At 30.9% G+C, this 17,844-nt stretch overlaps 2 protein-coding genes across 3 annotated transcripts in view; both read right to left on the bottom strand.

Moving 5' to 3' along the window:
* LOC125870580 (peptidyl-prolyl cis-trans isomerase FKBP15-1-like) overlaps positions 1–17,844 on the bottom strand; it is a 1,082,853-nt gene that overhangs the window by 222,726 nt on the left and 842,283 nt on the right. The gene's annotated exons all lie outside the window — the stretch shown is intronic.
* Positions 5,836–17,844, bottom strand: part of LOC125870566 (U-box domain-containing protein 9) — an 841,044-nt gene continuing 829,035 nt past the window's right edge. Inside the window, exons 2-3 of one of the 2 annotated variants that reach the window (XM_049551026.1) lie at positions 7,551–7,908; positions 5,836–7,104 (exon numbers count right to left, since the gene is read on the bottom strand). In XM_049551026.1, coding sequence (XP_049406983.1) covers positions 6,025–7,104; positions 7,551–7,820 — 1,350 coding nt within the window. In that variant the 5' untranslated portion in view covers positions 7,821–7,908 and the 3' untranslated portion in view covers positions 5,836–6,024. Of the gene's footprint in view, positions 7,105–7,550; positions 8,004–17,844 lie in introns of those variants that run through there. The other variant, XM_049551025.1, reaches the window with a different exon arrangement.

Raw genomic sequence — 17,844 nt, 5'->3', positions numbered from 1 at the left:
GTCGTGTAGCTCAAACAATTACTCCAAATTATTTGAAAAGTCAAAAACTTCATCAAAAGAACACATTTCTCAATATAAAATTATTGTTTTTTTTTATATAGTGAATATTTTGAAGACCTGCAATATTTTTCTTTGTCTCAATTCTTTCTTCCCCGTAGTCTAATTTCACTACACACTAGTCACTAATATATTTTTCCACACATTTCATTTTTCTCATTCTATTCCACAAAGGAAGAAATATCACTATTTTTAGATGTAAAATTCTTCTATGGATTAAATAACAAAGTAATATAGGATAATAATAGGGGCCTCATAATAATATTGTAGAACATGAGTTGGTGGTGGCTAATTAGTGGTAGATCTTGAAAAAAATAGTTACATGAGCAAAGATAAAAAATGATGATCATATTCTTATCAACTCATAAATTGTAATCCCAAAATAAATAAAAAGTGATTTTATTCATTAAGATTGCGAGTATAACTTTATTTATTTCTTAAGTATTTTTTTTTAAAAAAAACCTTATTTGAGGACACTAATAGCATATTTCTCAAACGTAAGTTGATCGATTTGGACCTCCTTGAGATATATTTGTCACAAGGAATTTTTTTTGAAAAATAATGTATTTGATGTCTTGATCTCTTTATGAGTATTCTAGGATCAATTTATGAAATATTTTCATAATCAATTTATGAAATATTTGGGATGTCTTTTCAAAAAATTATATGTGTTCCTTCTTATAAGCTTGAGCAAGGTTTAAGATAGAATAGCCACTAGAATTTTTTATTTTTCTACTTAACCATCTCAAGTTTAATTAGAATGGAGACAAAAGTAGAACTATCAATATTTTTTTTCACATGTAGTAAAATTTTACTTGTGACAATAATATTGCATTGGAAGTCATGACTACAAACTTTATAAGACTTTAAATTTGTTTCTTTCAAATTCAAAATTAGTGCACATTTTATAATGACTCTTTTATAGTTTAATTGCTTCATAAAAAAAATCTTATTATTTGCTTAAGTAATTTTATAATTTTATTTGCTTAAGTAATTTTATAATTATATTATTGTAAACTCTTATTATAATTAGGGAAAATACATAAAAACACCCTCGAACTTGACAGCAAAACTCACTTTAGCACCTTAACTTTACGGGTAATTATTTACCCCCCTAAACTTATTTCAAGTGAATTTAATAGCACCTTACACATACAATACAAGTTTCATACTTATGGGTGAAATGCACGCGCGCCACATAAGTGCCACCTCTATGCCACATCGATGACACACCGGATAATTGAAAAAAAAATACCTTTTCTTTATTTTTATTTCTCTACATTTAAAAAAAAAATTATTTTCACTATTCACCCATCATCTTCATTATTTCATCTGGATCAATTTCTTAACTTCTAAAATTCTGACCGATTCATTCTATTTTCATTACTTTGTAATGATTTATTATTACTTCCATTAATCTCTTTTTTCAGCTAAGTGAAGCTTCAACTTACATCAACAATGACGCTTTCAAAGTTGTGCAAAATCAGTGTGCTTAACTTTTTAGATTTATTGTTAATTTTCTTGTTTAACTTCCTAATACATATCCAGGTATATAATAAGTAATGTTTAAAGTTAGATGATTAATTATTTTTTAAGGTTCTGACACTTTGTTAATTCTTTATTAATCAAATCATAGTTGAAATTTTTTAAAGATTAGCTATTTTGATTTGAAATTTTCTCTTTTATTATAAATATAAACTACTTAGAAGAAGGAGAAAATCGGAGATAAAGGATGCATAGAGGAACGAGAGGAGAGGATGTGCAGGTTGTGAGGAAGAAGAAATAATTAAAAAGAAAAGAAATGAGTTGGGTTTGGGCCGGGGGTGATGGGTGCAAGGAAGAAGACGAAGAAGAAATGGGAAAAAATTGTATTGGCCAGAAAGGGAAAAAAAGTGCCCCATTTATTTTTTTTTCTTTATTTACGCGCTGATGTTTTTGAAATTTGTCACGTCAGCCATCCGGGTGATATTAAATTCATTTGTAATAAAATTAGGAAAATAAATAATTACTCATAAAGTTAAAATGTTAAAGTAAAGTTTTGCTGTCAAGTTCAATTCTCTTATAATTATATAAAACTAATCAAATTGAACATATGCTGAAGACAATGCTAAAGGAGACATATATAATTTATACGAAATAGATTGACCAAAAAATCAATACAATATAATTCTTCTAAAATAAATAATTGATCGAACTAAATCAGACACATGTACTGTTAAGCAATTCTTTTTACTACAAAGAGGACCACTTGCACGTGCAAGGCTGGGATCCCTAGGCTGCTAGTTTAAGAATAAAAAGATATATAACCATCAACAAGAGTTATAGAAATAAGGGATAAAGATCTGAAAAATATCTCAATTTTGATCGAATTTGCTATTGTGATACTAAATTTTAATGAGGACCTATTGCCTTCCTAGACTATTTAATACCGTATTTTAAACATTTATATTTGCCCACGTAGACATAAAAAATAATGTAAAATTATAAATAGTAATGTGTCCACGTGGGCACATATATATCTTTAAAATACACTATTAAATAGTTCAGGGGTAAAAAACATGATATTAAATAGTCTAGAGATGTAATAGGTCCTTATGAGATTTTAGTATCGCAACAATAAATCCGATCAAAGTTGGGGTATTTTTTAGACCATTATCCCTAGAAAGAAGGGAAAAGGGTCTCATATACCCCTCAACTTTGTCATTTAGAGTTGATATACCCCTCGTTATGAAAGTGACTCATATATACCCCTACTGCTATACAAATGTCACATATACCCTTTTCCTCTAACGGAAGTGCAAAAATTAATTTTGTTTAATTTTTTAATTATATTTTAAAAAGTATAATTCCATATGGGTATATTTAGTCCTCCTCAAACATATATTATTTTTTAAAAACTTTTTTTTTGTTTCAATGAATAATTTAGATTTATTATTTTGATGGTCAAATTTATTTAAGTTTTGCTAATATTCTTGTAAAATTTATGACCAAATTATTTTCTTCAAATACAAAAACTAAATTACAATATATCTGAAAAAATATGGTTTAAAATTATAATATAGCAACAAAAAAAAAAGTTTTAAATATTTTTCTTTACACTAAGGAATGAAAGAAAAATATAAAATAAGAATAAGAAACTCAAATAATGATAATCAAGAAGTCAAAAAATAATGTATGTCCGGAAAAAAATTAAAATATACCTTGAAATTTGCTAGAAAAATCATATATAACCCTAATGATTTTTTAAAAAAATCAAAAGTAAAAATATAAATTTAAAACTATTTTTTTCACTTCTGTTAAATGAAGGGTATATGTAAGCTCATTTTGTAACGGTAGGGGTATATGTGAGCCGTTTGTATAACAGTAAGGGTATATATGAGTCACTTTCATACGAGGGGCATATCAGCTCCAAATGGCAAAGTTGAGGGGTATATTAGACCCTTCTCCCTAGAAAGAAATCAAAATAGTTTAGCTGGTTGGTTATTTGAACTCTCATTTTGTTGGTGATGGTTCGATCGTCCACATTCCTCCACTCCACTTTTTGAATGAAAAAAAAAACAAGGATTGTGATGGAATGGTAAGAACCCCTTCATCTTTAACTAGATGTCTTAGATTCGAGTCCTTTGAATATGAAATTGCCTTTGTTGGAAAGCATTTTACCCAATGGCGGAGCCAGAACTTTGACATAGGGGTGTCAAAATATAAAAAAGTAAAATCGCGTAGAAATCAAGGAGTGTCAATATGTAATATATATATATAAAAAAATATTTTTACTCTAGCTACACAGTGTAATTTTCCAATAGAGGGGTGTCCCTCAACTTCATGTGGCTCTGCCACTGGTTTTACCCCCCTAATATGGAACTTTTCTATGCAGGCTTCAATGTGGATACCAAACATTGAGTGGAAAGCAAAAAAAGAAGAAAAAAATATAACCAAAATGAAGGACTTAATTTATACTCCTAAGTCCTAAATATAAGTCGTTTAATTTTAATTTGTTTCCTCAAGAAAATGGGTATGGATTATGGAGAATCAAAACGATAGCATATTGAATTTCCTAGTAATAAAATAAAGGTGTTGTTGACCGTACCAACCTTGTATTCCATATTCTTTCTTTTATTTATACACAATGAAAAGGCATCACATGATTACCCACTTGCTTCTTTATTCATAAAAGTTAACAATAACGTGAATTGAGGAACAAAACTTAATTACTTAGATGCTTGGCCACCAATTGCAAGGATACTTTTGGAATTGACGATAATTTTATTTAATTTGACATGATTTAAGGATATTTTTGCATGCATATACTTCCAATAGGCAATAGCACAAGTTGGATAATGCATTAAGGGTATATTCATAGGATTTCTTTTATAACAAAAAAATATAGAAACGTCAGATGTTCATCCCTAGACTAGGCTCCATCTAAATATTTTACTTTTATTTACAAAGTTTGAAGGGAACAAGTTATATTGCAAGAGAGTTTTAAGAGTCAGCCGCCTGCTTTTTGTCATATATACACTTTGCTTGGCTTTGTCTTCTTGTTGAAGATATATATATAAAGAAATGAGAGTGAAAAGGAATAGCCTCAACTAATTTTTACTAATATATATATATAATAAAAGGATGGCATGAGAGGAAAAAAGAGGTTTACTGTTGGAGTGAAGACTTTGTAAGCACAAAAAAGGCGCACATTGGATGGGCCATTCAATATTATATGCCCATATTCTTTCCCTTCCGTATTGGAATTGGAGTTTTTCCAACTAACTACATATATGCCGCTATATCATTCATTCATTTATCCATTACCTTCATATGTATGTATAATACAAGATACTATAACAATCTCCATAACCTAGTACCCAAGAGTAATGAGTTTCAACTTCCATAATCCTTTGTTAGGAAAGAATTTTACTCGACTTTCCAATTCAAATCTAAAATTAGTTGGAAGCACTCCAATTTCAATAATCCCAACAAGTCACATTAATACAAAAAAAAAAAGAAGATCACGATTATATATTATTTCAAACTTTCATACACACATAGTTTTACAAAAAAACATGTTGATCCAATAAATCAACAATAATAATAACCAGCTACTTTTTAATATAATACTTTCATAATTACAATCTCTTTACATTGATCGTAATATTATAACCCTTTCATATAAATTTATAGATCAAAGTTTTAAATTAAAATTGGAATTGATATCTCCTACCTTTCAAGTGAATATGAGATTTGAAATCAAAATTTTGCTGAATTATCATAAACTACAAATCAAATTTAAGTTCCAAATAAGACCTAGTTAGTGTAGTGTACTAGATAAAAAGAGGATCATCCCTTTTCACGCAAAGCCAGAAGTGAGTGTAAACTAAGAATAACAGTAGCATCACCAAAGAGGTAAGGTAATACATAGGAGCCATGTGGTCAGTGGACCTTTACTTACCATTGCTAATGAGAAAAGAAAGGAACATTATCTGGCCCCTCCACACTACAAATATCACATTCTTCCTTACAGACAAATCACAGCAACCCCACCTTCTACCTCACATCACATGTTTAAACTAATACACAACACCCATGTGCAACAATTATTTCTTCTTCTTATTACTTCACTAATTCTTCTACTACTACATATCAATCACCTATACCAGACTCTTCATTTTCTATGTCAGATTCTCCAAAAATAACACCACTTTGAACAATCAGAGTCCAAGCAACATAGCCTAGACCAACCATGTCCCACGTAATCCAACTAAAAGAGTAAAAACACCATGGATCTTACTTTTACGAAAACTCCTTCATAATAAATTATTCACAATCACTATTACTTGTAAATCTCAGATAGAATGTACAAAATGTAAGGTTGCAAACGAACCACAACATGCCTCAAATACTTTTTATGAAAGGAAAGAGGGCAAAGATGGAACCAGAATTTACACATTTTGTTCTTCAAACTGCTGGCTTTTTTTATGCAGTATGAGTAAGATTGATAGCCCTGTTCAGTCTGTCAAGAATACCATTAGCCTTTCTCTTGGCTCTTGCTGTACCATTTTGAGCAAGTTGAGAGATTGTCCCATACGTTTTCTCCTCATCCCTTAATGTCTTCCACTTGGTTCGATCACTGTAACAGATTGTATAAAGGACTGCAATACAATTCTCCTTGCTGCGAGCACACGAGGTCTCCCTTATTATATTAAGCAGACATGTAACCGCCCCAAGGTCTCCCATCTCCTCAACTGCCTTTTGATTATTTGATAGCATAGCTAGTATGGCTAGTAACTCATCGACGTGCACGTTACTCATAATCTTTTTCAGTATAGCCCTCACAGCACCATCTCTAACCGCTCTCGCCTTATTGTCCTGAATAATGCATAGACTAAAAAGAGCTGAAGCAACATCCTTCATTGCGACTGGGTTCCCTTCATCTAGAAGTTCAACCAGTGGTTTCAGGGCACCAGATTTTCCTATAAGCTCTTTATTAGAATCAAGCGCAGATAATGTAAAAAGTGCAGCTGCTGCATTGCTCCTTGTTTCAATTGTTCCTGATCTTAATGCATCCACAAGAAGTGGAATAACCTTTGGAGTCTCCGCGACAAGCTTCTTATTGTTGTCATGGATGGAAAGATTCAAAAGTGTTGTGATTATGTCTTCCTGGAGATTTGGATTAACATTGCTGTTGCTTTGAGATAGGGGACGAACAAGTTGAGGAATTGCATCAGCAGATTCTCCAAATAGTGACCGAAAGGAAGGCATTTTCTTTGTTAACAAACGTAATTCTCTTGCAGCAACCTTTTGATCAGATAAGGTTGAAGACATCTTCTCAAGCAACGACAAGAACAAATCACGGTCAGCTTCAGTCAACCCTTCATCATTCAAAAACTGAACAGAGTCTGGCATTTGAATCCCATTATTTTTACACCATTGCGATATCATATCCCGAATCAAGTGATTAGGTGTAAGAATTGTATGTGAAAGTACTTGTTGTGTTTGAGGGCACGTCCTATTCCCAGCTTTTAACCATTTCTGAATGAAGGGTCTATCATAAGTCTGCAAAAATATCAACAATATATCAGCCAAATGTGTCTCAAAACTAACTCACAACAACTAACTAAAACACAGAAAACAGTATATGAATCTTGAAAATTACAAAACCACTTAACAGGATTTACATGTGCTCTATGAGAACTGAATTAAGGGAGCATTGTAACGATAAATCAAAAAGAAAGATTAATACACACTGCTGTACCTTATAATTGACACTCACAACAACACTAATTAAGCAGATATCATGTAATTAACAGTAACCCATGTACAACCCCCACCTCCAATTCATTACAATGATGGAAAAATTGAAAGGAATCACCCCTTCCAAGTTCAATCTACCAAACCCACCACAATTCCACAAACCTCCAAAAATCAATCAATCAAACACACCGAACAATTTTTTTTTTTAAAAAATCATATATTAAAATTGTGGTGATGAATGTACTAACCTGACCGGAGGCAAGCATGACAGGATCTCTCATAAGTTGTTTAGAAAGCGGACATCGAAATTCCTCAGGAAAAGGAAGATCGAAAGAAGATGAACGTCGTTTAAGCTTTAATTCCTTCAAAGCAAGAAGGATTTGCTGGGTTTTATCAATAGCATCAACATTAATCTCCTCTTGAGACAAAATGGCCTTAACTAATCTCTGCAACTCCCTTTTCAACTCCATCTCTTTAACCGTAAGTGGATCTCCATCAACAACACCAGTCTTCGCCATTGAAATAACAAAAATCAAATCTGTGAAAGAGATGGATGGATCCGTTACAAACAAAACAACATTTCAGAATGTAAACACTAGTTTCTCTCTTCCAATTTCATCGCCACAACACACAACTCTTAGTTTCTCTCTCTACATACAGATACAGAGAGGGAGAGAGAGAGGAGTATAGCGTAAGAATAGATATTTGGGGTAGAAAGAAGTAGGTTATGTCATCTAATAAGTGTGTGTGTATGTAAGTGGGGTCCATATCAGGGGAATCCGTGGCCAGACAGCTGGCAGCTACGCGGAAGAGTCTTATGATGGACTCGTCAGCATCCACTCTTTCTGCCTTTCCCTGCGCTCTTCTCTTTCTTTCTACCTCTTTCCACATATCTTTCTTTTTCCCTATTTATTTTCAAGATAAACATCATCAATTTTTTTTTTAAATTTTTTTTATTTAATTATAAAATTTGACCAGATTATATTTTGAAACTTTTTCTCACAAAATTCAATTTTTTAAATTCAATTTTTTCTTAAATAAAATGTATTTCAAATTTCAAATTTCTGCAATTTATTTAACTAATTTTTTTTTCAAAATAAACTGCATTGATATTCTAATCTAGATTTTAAAAATATTTATTTAATTATGATATGAAATTTGACCAGATTATATTTTGACACTTTTTCCTTATTTTTCTTTTAGAATGCATGTTCAAATATATAATTTTAAATTTCAAAGATTTAATTTTGTAATATTTGTTGAGAGTTGCAATTTTTTTTTTGGTGCTTTTTTTTGATGATTTATTGTGATTGATAATTTTGATATTTTACGTGATGTATTTATTTTGATATTTTATGTAATATATTCAAAATTATAAAATATTTTAATATGTAATACATATCTTTAGTTTCAGATCATGATTCAAAAATGTGTTTGCTTTTCTAAATTTTACGTCAAACTGGATTAAAATAAATAAATTAAACTAAGAGTATGTTTGGCATTGCTGTTGGGATGCGAGAAGTACTTGTTTTAAGCAATAAACACTTTAGTTGAAAAAATAAGTGTTTGACAAATCAGCAAAAATATTTTTTAATGGAAGCAAAAACAATTTTTCTGCTATTTTGGAAGAAGCTAAAATTCTGCTTTTTAAAAAAAGCAAAAGTAGAAACAATTTTTTTTTTCAAGATTAAAATATCATTTTTATATATACATATTTACCAATATAGTTCATATTAATTAATTAGCATATTTCACGAGTTTGGTTAAATTTCATTTAAGAATTTTTCTTTTTATTTTTATATAATAAATTTTATAATTTTATTTTATGTTTATATATTTATATGTTATATATTATTTTATGTATTATTTTGCAGAATTAGAAAAAAGGTAACAACAATATAAGATTAGAAAAAAGGAAAAAAAACAATTATAGATTTTAGCCTCCCAAAAAAGGTATAATATGATTGAAAATTTAAACATGTACATTTTAATTTAATAAAAATAAAAATTAAATTATTTTTTTATAATACATATATAAAATAGTTTCTCTCTATAAAATAATTTTAATATTAGTGTACATTAATAGTTGCCCTTTTTTGCAATTTTACTGTCGAAAATACTTTTTAAAATAGATCAGTCAAACGCAATATGCTTATTAAAAATATTTTTCAAATGAATTAGCCAAACACAAATTATTTATTTTTTATCAAAAATAATTTTTTTGAAAAGTCATTTAAAAAAAATGCTTCTAAAAATAAGTTATTTTTAACAGTAATGTCAAACAGGCTTCAAGAGGAGTATAAAATTTGGAATATATATTAAAGTAATTTTACTTAACAAAAGGATAGTACTATGTACCAATTCGCTTAAAGAGGATCAGAAGAATTAATTCTCACACTAAATTTTGCCGTACTATTCTAAAAACAGTTGTGTAAGCACTAATTTTCTAAAGATATTTTGTGAAGACCATGCGTTAGGATTTTAAAAGAACCTATTTTTATTGCTTCGATTTAAAAAAAGTTAATTTGAGTTGCAATCGTTGTAATAAAGAATTAGATTATTTTTTTTATTAATGGTACAACAATTAAATAGATGCACAAAAAAAATTACGTGTCTTACCTCATAGGATTTCTCTCTCAAATTATCACTAAATTTGAGTTTCTATTTAAAGTTATAACTTCATAATTAAGAAATTAACCACTATAGCATGTTTCTCCTTTTATAATTCTTTCTAATTGTACGTCATTTCTTTTATTACTTTACGCGGTCAAGAAATTTTTTTACAATTTAAACAACTCCTATACAAATCATTAGAAATGTAAAAGTTATAACTAAATTCAAATAATTGAACTTGACAAATGATAATACGATTTGTTATGAATAATTCTGGAATGGAATGAAATTTTTTTATCGTTGCTTGTTGGTTCTCTCCTAGCACCCTTTTGGCCTTAAGTGTTATTTGGAAATATTTGGGGAAAAATTTGACCGTTGGCGTTTGGCCACATAACTTGGCAATTTTTTTTTCACCAAGAATCCCAAGTTCCCAAATACTAGAAAAAACTAGTTTTTGGGAACTTGGAAAATATTTGAGAACTATTAAAAAATTCAAAATTACCCCAAAACTTGTATATTTTATAACAAATACCCATAATTTATTACTTCCTATTAATAGATATCTATAGGAATGGACATGCAAGTGAAAATAGTAGTTGCTTGTGTTGTATTACATAATTTTTTGCGTGAAAATCAAAGCAGTAATAAAATATTCAATGAACATGAACGTGATGATATGGTTACTGACGAAGATGACGAACAATCGACTCAGAGTAACAATATTATTTCATCTTCTCAGTAATTTGATCTAGAAATGAAAGCTTGTCGGGAAGAGATTGTTCGTAGAATGTTGGAAGATTATATAAAGGAATAGTTTGTTACTATCTCCTCCGGATTGGAGGTTGTTATAACTATAACCGAATCAATGACAAGTTTGAATATGCATTAATGTATTGCTCTTGCTTATATTGTTATTTTGTTATTGTTGATTATTATCAATTATGTTATAATGTTATTTTTAACGGAACATATTCAATATAAATATATAATACAAACTTATGAGTATTTTTAATAATTTTTAGAATTTATGGGTATAAATTATATTTTTTGAAATAGTCAAATATTTTTAGGAAAACTTGGCCCAGATATTATTTGGCAAAAATACTTGGAAACTTGAGTCAAATGCTAGCTTAAATTGAAGAAACTTTGTGATAAGACATTGCTATTATTCTCTTTCTTTGTAGTTGAATTCTTCTCTCTTTAGCAGCACCAATTTGATGTTTAATATAGAAGTAGAATAGTCGTTTCTTGTTTTCCCAATTTAACATGAATTATTTTAGAAATCAAAAATTCGAATTCAAGTTTAACTTGATTCTTTCATGCATGCGTTGTCAGACCATCTCCAATCCACCTCTATTTTACTCTTTATTCTCTATATTTAGAGAGTAAAATAGAGAATGAGCTCTCCAACCCTCTCCATATTACTCTCTATCCTCCATTTATAGAGAGGTGAATAGTAGTTCTCCAAATTTGGAGACCTACTATTCACCTCTCTATTTCACTTTTTAATTATTTTAATATTATTTCTATGGTATCATTAATTAAGTCTTTATTATTTGTGATTAATTTTCTAATATAATATAACATCTAAAATCATATTATTGACAAGTTACTATTTTATCCGAATTAATAATTTTCTATTTTATTTGTTAAAAAATTGTCACTTTAAATATGTAATTTCAAATTATTTTAATATTATATTATATGAGACTATTAATTAAGTCTTTAATAGTTGAATTATTTTCTAAGTAATATAACATCTAAAAAAACATACTATTGATAAGTATACTATTTTCATCCCGAATTAACAATTTTATTTAAAAAAATTTGTCACTTTAAATATTTAATTTAAAATTATAATTATTTTTCACTATGAAGAATACACAAAATCTACATGATAGTTCAAACAATCTACTTTTATGTTATAGTGATAAATTATTAAACTACACTTTTTAATGAGCATGAAAATACTTTTTATAATAGTTCAAAATGAAATAGGGGAAGTAAATTAGTACACGAAATAATTGGTTACAAGATGAAATTGTTAATTTAAACAATATTTAGCTACACATAAAAAAATATGGACAAGAAATTACTCATTTTAAACTCCGTAATGCATTAATAAAGCATTATGGAAGCAACGTAATAGTCTTGAAAGTCGAGTATTTATGTAAAAATTTTGTACGATAATGCATTATTTATTATGTAATTGTATTTCATCAATGATTTCACTTTTATTTAAATTGTTTGTTAGTATGTATTATACATAATATTTGTTGTAATTTATTTTATTTAGAATAAAATATAATTTTATATTTAATGAAAATTTTGAAAAAGAATAAAATTTATATTACACGAAGATTATATAGATTATAGGGTAATTATTTGCAAAAAAGAAAGAATAATTTCTATTGTGAAATTAGAAAATAAAAATGAAATAGAAATAATAATATAATATTGAGGAGAGTGAAAAAGATTTTTTTAAGAGAGAAATAGAGAATTGGGTTATAGTTGGTTGTCTGAAAAAATAGAGAACTCTATATTTGGAGAATAAAATAGAGGATAGGGTTGGAGATGCCTCAACTGTTTTGCTTCTATTTTCAAAACTAATTCAATGTATTTAAATACGACAACGTTAACATGTTCTTTCTTGTTTTTTGTTTTATTTTAGTAGTGGTAATTCTAATTCCTCAAGAAATATTTTGAATCAGCTTTGCCTCTATCAACATTCTTCTTTCACTCTACTGTGATGGACTTAGTTCTTTCACTTCTCACAAGTGTTCTCTTGATAACATATCCTATAGTAAGTATGTTAAGGAACTAGTTCTTAAGTAATTCTTTGTCATAATCACTACAAATTCTTATTTGGGACATGTTTGATAGCTGATTCTTGCATATGTTTGTCACGTTTTGCTAATAATTTCATATTCATCAAAACTTTATATTATTGTCCTAGCACATTGCTCTCTACCCCATAATTTTTCCTATCTTGTAACTCTCTAGTTCATGACACTTAGCTCAACAATTTTACTCTTTTTGATGATGACAAATTTATAACTTAATATTGTTATGAAATATGAGCAATATAAACAAGAAATTAAGATAAGAGATATGGAGAGTAGAACGTAGATATTATCTTATTTAAAAGTCTTCAAGTATTGTAGTTGTCTTTATCATATATATGAGAATGATCACCGATATATAGTTTTCAAAGTTTCTTCTCAATTACATGAATTGAAGGCTTTATTTAATTGGTACATGAATTACCAAGAGCTGGTACAGGTATAAGATAACATTCATTGTATGGACATTCACCAAATGTATTGGATTCAAACAATGTGATTGCAAAACACATGTGACCCTCCCACTGACGTAACTATAAAAATTATTTAATTGCAAGTGATCCACATGGCAGGTGAACGAGTCCATATTCACTTTTTTATGTTTCAAAATTTTAGGGGATACAATCACAATCTTAGTTGGCACAAAAGTTATTTTATTTTGAGAGCAAGCAATACAAAAACAATTCTTAAAGAATTATTTCTTCAATATATAGCCACGTGAATTCTCAAATATTTTTGTATCACATTTGAACCGAAATGGTCAACCGTCATGCGAACTGATCTTTATTTCAGTGAATTTCTAGTTTACTTTTGCATGTGATTCCATTGTCATGATCATGTTTCTATACAACAAATAAGAGGAAAAGGCGGGTAAATATTTATAACCTGCTTTGATTGTAGTAATCTGAAGGTATTAAATCTTCTCATAATTTATAGTTTCAATATAATATTTTTTTCTTTTCAACTCCTCTGAAACTTAAAAGTTTCTTTTTGAGACTTACCACAACTTCAATATCCTTTTTTTTTTTTTATCAAAAGGATATTTAATATGTATAATAATTAGTGTACAGAAGGCCCATTGCAAGCATCGGGTATTGTATTTTCCTCGGCCAAAGTATGCCCAGTTACAACATAATTACTTCCTAAGATGTCATTCCAAACTACACTATTTGCATACATAGGAGGAACTATAAAAAAATGAGTGTCCCAAACTATCCACGCTTCAGGCCTTCCTTGCTTAGCAGATTTGCGACCCTATTTTGCTCCCTGTAAACATGGATTGGCGGAGCTGCATTCAGTTTTTCCATCAGCGACTCACATTCATAAATTAGTTTGTTATAGAGAGCATTCTCCTCATGAAACATAGTAACTACTTCCTGGGAGTCAAGATTGATTTCAAGAGGGACAAGGTAGTTGGAGCTAGCCATGGCTAGACCTTGTCTGAGGGCATTAAGCTCGACCAGAAAAGGGGTTGTATTTGCCTCTTTACTAATGAAGCCAATGATCCAGTCTCCTTTATGGTTTTTGATAACACCCCCTAGGCATCCATCACCAGGGTTGTCTTTGACAGCACCATCAATGTTCAACTTGAAGCTTCCATGAGCTGGGGGAACCCATATCACTTGGATGATTTGTTTCCTAGCTTTGGTAGGGGTTGGGTTACTAACAATGTAAAGGTATTCAGTTGCTTAACTGATTACATTCATGTGGCTAATGCAATCTTTCTTCTTGTTGAAGAGGTTGTGGTGTCTTTGAAGCCAAATAGCCCAGACATAATGAAAAAATGTTGTCCTATTGAAAGTGTTGGTTGTAACTCTTCCCTTTAATATGCTTTCAATTTTGCAGCCACCCTTTGTGAGAACGGAAGTCTTTGGTGAATTTCTGGGTGGAGGTGTTATTGGAACTGATGGAGTTCCAGAATGTCACGACATTGGTACAACTAAAGAATATGTGATCAATATCCTCAGAATGAGCCAAATGAAAGTTTTGATTTTATTCGAACAAGGCATAGCTCAGATCCATCCAAAAACCTTAGGACTACCATTAGCGAGGGAGTGATGGCTAGTGGCATTAGCATTCTCCCTAATTAGGGAGTACGCACGGCTAGTTGTATATTCCCTATTGTTAGTTAGGCCCCAAACAATATTGTCCTCGTTAGGGTTCCCAGGAAGGATATGGATGACATTGATGTTGGATTTTTTATCCTTTGGGATAGTGAAGGAAATGTTATCGAATTTCCAGTTCCCATTAAGATTGACGTCGCAGACTTTAAGGAAGTCCTCCCCCTCCCAGAGAGGGCCATGGAGGATGTCCTTAATGGGCCCTTGGTTGGGAATCCAGTTGTGGTGGAAGAAGTTAACCCTATTCCCCTTGTGTACCACCCATCTAGACCTCCAAGGCTGTCCTTCCATCCTTCCATGATGCATTTCCAAGTTCTAGAGAGAGGCTTATTGCTCCAATTCACTATGTGTTTAGAGTATTTACTCATGGAGATTCTCCCCCAAAAGCTGCCAGGGTTAGTGTGGAGTATCCAGACAAGGTTGGAAAGGAGGGCTCTATTCCTAAGGTCAATATTATGCAGGCCCAACTCTCCATGGGACTCCTTCGATAGTAACACAATAACTCTCAAGAGCTTACAATTAACTTTGCGTACTATAAAATATTCCATGACACCATCTGTATTGTGAAAATCTCCTTCAAGGAATAATTATATTATTATTATTGTCATGGTGAAAATTATTACAGGCAAGACATGTTTCTTGCTTTACTTTTATCGTACTATAGGTACATAATCAATTACATATGTTAGTAGTCTGGTGTTTGAGGAAAATAATATGTGATAGAAGGGTTAGGCTATGATCTAAGGTGAGTGAAGTTGGCAGCTGAAGGTGATATGGTGGTTAAGGACTCAAATTCAATATTCAAGATGTATGTTTCTTTGGTTATTTACATGATATTATGTGTGGGGTTGGATCGATGAATGATACTTACCAATACATATTAGTTATACTGATACTACTCTTGATATGTCACTTGACATGGTCTGATTGCAGGATTCAACAATGTTTCATAGGTTAAGACGATGGTAATCTTCGATATCTTGTACTCCTCTTTCTTTATGGTGAGAGTTGTGTCGTATTTTCTTTTACACATTGTATCTTATTAGTAGCTATTTAGACTAATTTCAAGGGAAGGTGTTTTAGTTAGTTGTAAAAAGGATGATCCTTAATCTTGTGTTTCATGACTATTTTTATTATTAAAGCACTTTCTTATGTCTAATTTATTTCTGCATTTCCCATTTTTAAAGTTAAGTGGTAAGGCTTCTCCTATCGAGGTGTTAGAGTAGGTGTCCACACGGCCGATGGGTTTGGGTCGTGACACGAAGGGGAAGATTTAGTTTGGTCCAAGTGACTTAATAACCTCCCTAACACAATCAGATCTCACTTTGAGCACACCGCTCACATTATTGATGTGTCTTCACCTTGTTTCTCCCATTTATAACTTCAATCATTCATTCAAACACTCATTTTTCTACACATTGAGCACGTGCACAAGATGAGCTAGCATCAATTCATTATTTTTCTTATTTAATACATAGAATCAGTAAGCATTTTTTTGAAGCTTATGGTGCTATAGACATTTAAGCCCATTCCTCTTTCATTCATTGATACACACTCCAAACTTAGGCTTTTGTTAGTGTCGTTTTTGGTGAGGTAGTGCAGTTCATTTGCATTCACGGAGTTCTGAACAAATTCTAAGGAAATATTGCATTTTAGCACAGATTTCAAGTTCTACAAGCCAACCAATCGACCATAGGAAATTTTATGGCCACGGGAAGGTAGTCGTAGGTGATGGGTTGAAATTTTGAAATGTCAAGTTCCAGATGATGATCTATGATTCAACAAGACGAGTCATAGAAGTTCTTATGGACTATAGGAAGTGCCCATAGAAGTGATTCAAAGATTGTTATTTTGAGACCTCAGGTCATAAGGATGGTTTGCACGATTCATAGAAGTTTATACGGGTTGTAGAAAGTATTTGTAAGAATGGTTCAGACTTGGTGAAATATTTCAGAAAGGGGTTCCTATGAGAGGGTCTACGACCCGTAGAAAATACTATGGACTATAGAAGGGTCTCATATAAATTATTCAGAATTTTGGGTTCCAGTAGTTGGTTCTACGGACAATCAGGACAGACAGTAGAAATTCCTACGATCCATAGGTCCAATCAGTAGGGTCTTCAGACAGTTTTTAATGAAGAGTGTTTTTGGTCTTTTCCTACCTATTTAACCCCTAAACTATGTCGTTTTGACCCTATAACTATCCCATAAATGAATTTACTCTTCAAATTTAGCCCATTCCCTTTCATTCACTAAAACAAAAACTCGAAATCCCCCAAAGTTTTAATCTCCACTTCTCTCTCAAGAACTCTCAAGGTAAAGTTGGGGTTTCATTAAGCTTCAAAATTTCTTCCTCCATTGCTAGGACTTTGATTATCCAAGGTATGTGGGACCTTCATGACCAATGAATTTCTTTCATCGATTAGGTTCCTAAGGACACTCAATTTTCCAATTGATTTTCACCCAATTTTTAGGGTTTTATGTCAAATCTTCATGGTTCAATTTATTGTGATTTCATGGATTATATTCAATGTTATTATGCATGATTTGACTCAATTACACGATTTCTAATTGATTTTGTATGAACCCATGCCTACTCCTATTTTATGAATATGAATTACGATTAGGCCTATTCTATGAATATGAATCTATGGTTATGAGTAAACTAACTTTTAAAAAACAAAATAACTAAGTATGAATCAATATAAAACCTACCTTGAATCTTAGTGAAGTAATATAATAAGAAGATTAAAAATGGGGTGTGCTTCATGATTCTTTCAAGAGAAATAGAAAGAAGAGTGGCGCAAGAGTGAGGAAATGGGGAAAATAATAGGGGGGGGGGGATTTTAAAATAAGTGTATAGGATCGGGTTGATCCGGAAATGTCACCTAAATTTTACCTGAATCCACGTTAGACGCAGTGCGAGGCCCATCAAGAGGCTCAGAGGTGCATGCCACAAACCCAATC

This window comes from Solanum stenotomum, chromosome 7 (genome assembly GCF_019186545.1).
Source record: "Solanum stenotomum isolate F172 chromosome 7, ASM1918654v1, whole genome shotgun sequence".
NCBI classification, from domain to species: domain Eukaryota; kingdom Viridiplantae; phylum Streptophyta; class Magnoliopsida; order Solanales; family Solanaceae; genus Solanum; species Solanum stenotomum.
This window is presented reverse-complemented; position numbering and strand designations above follow the sequence as displayed.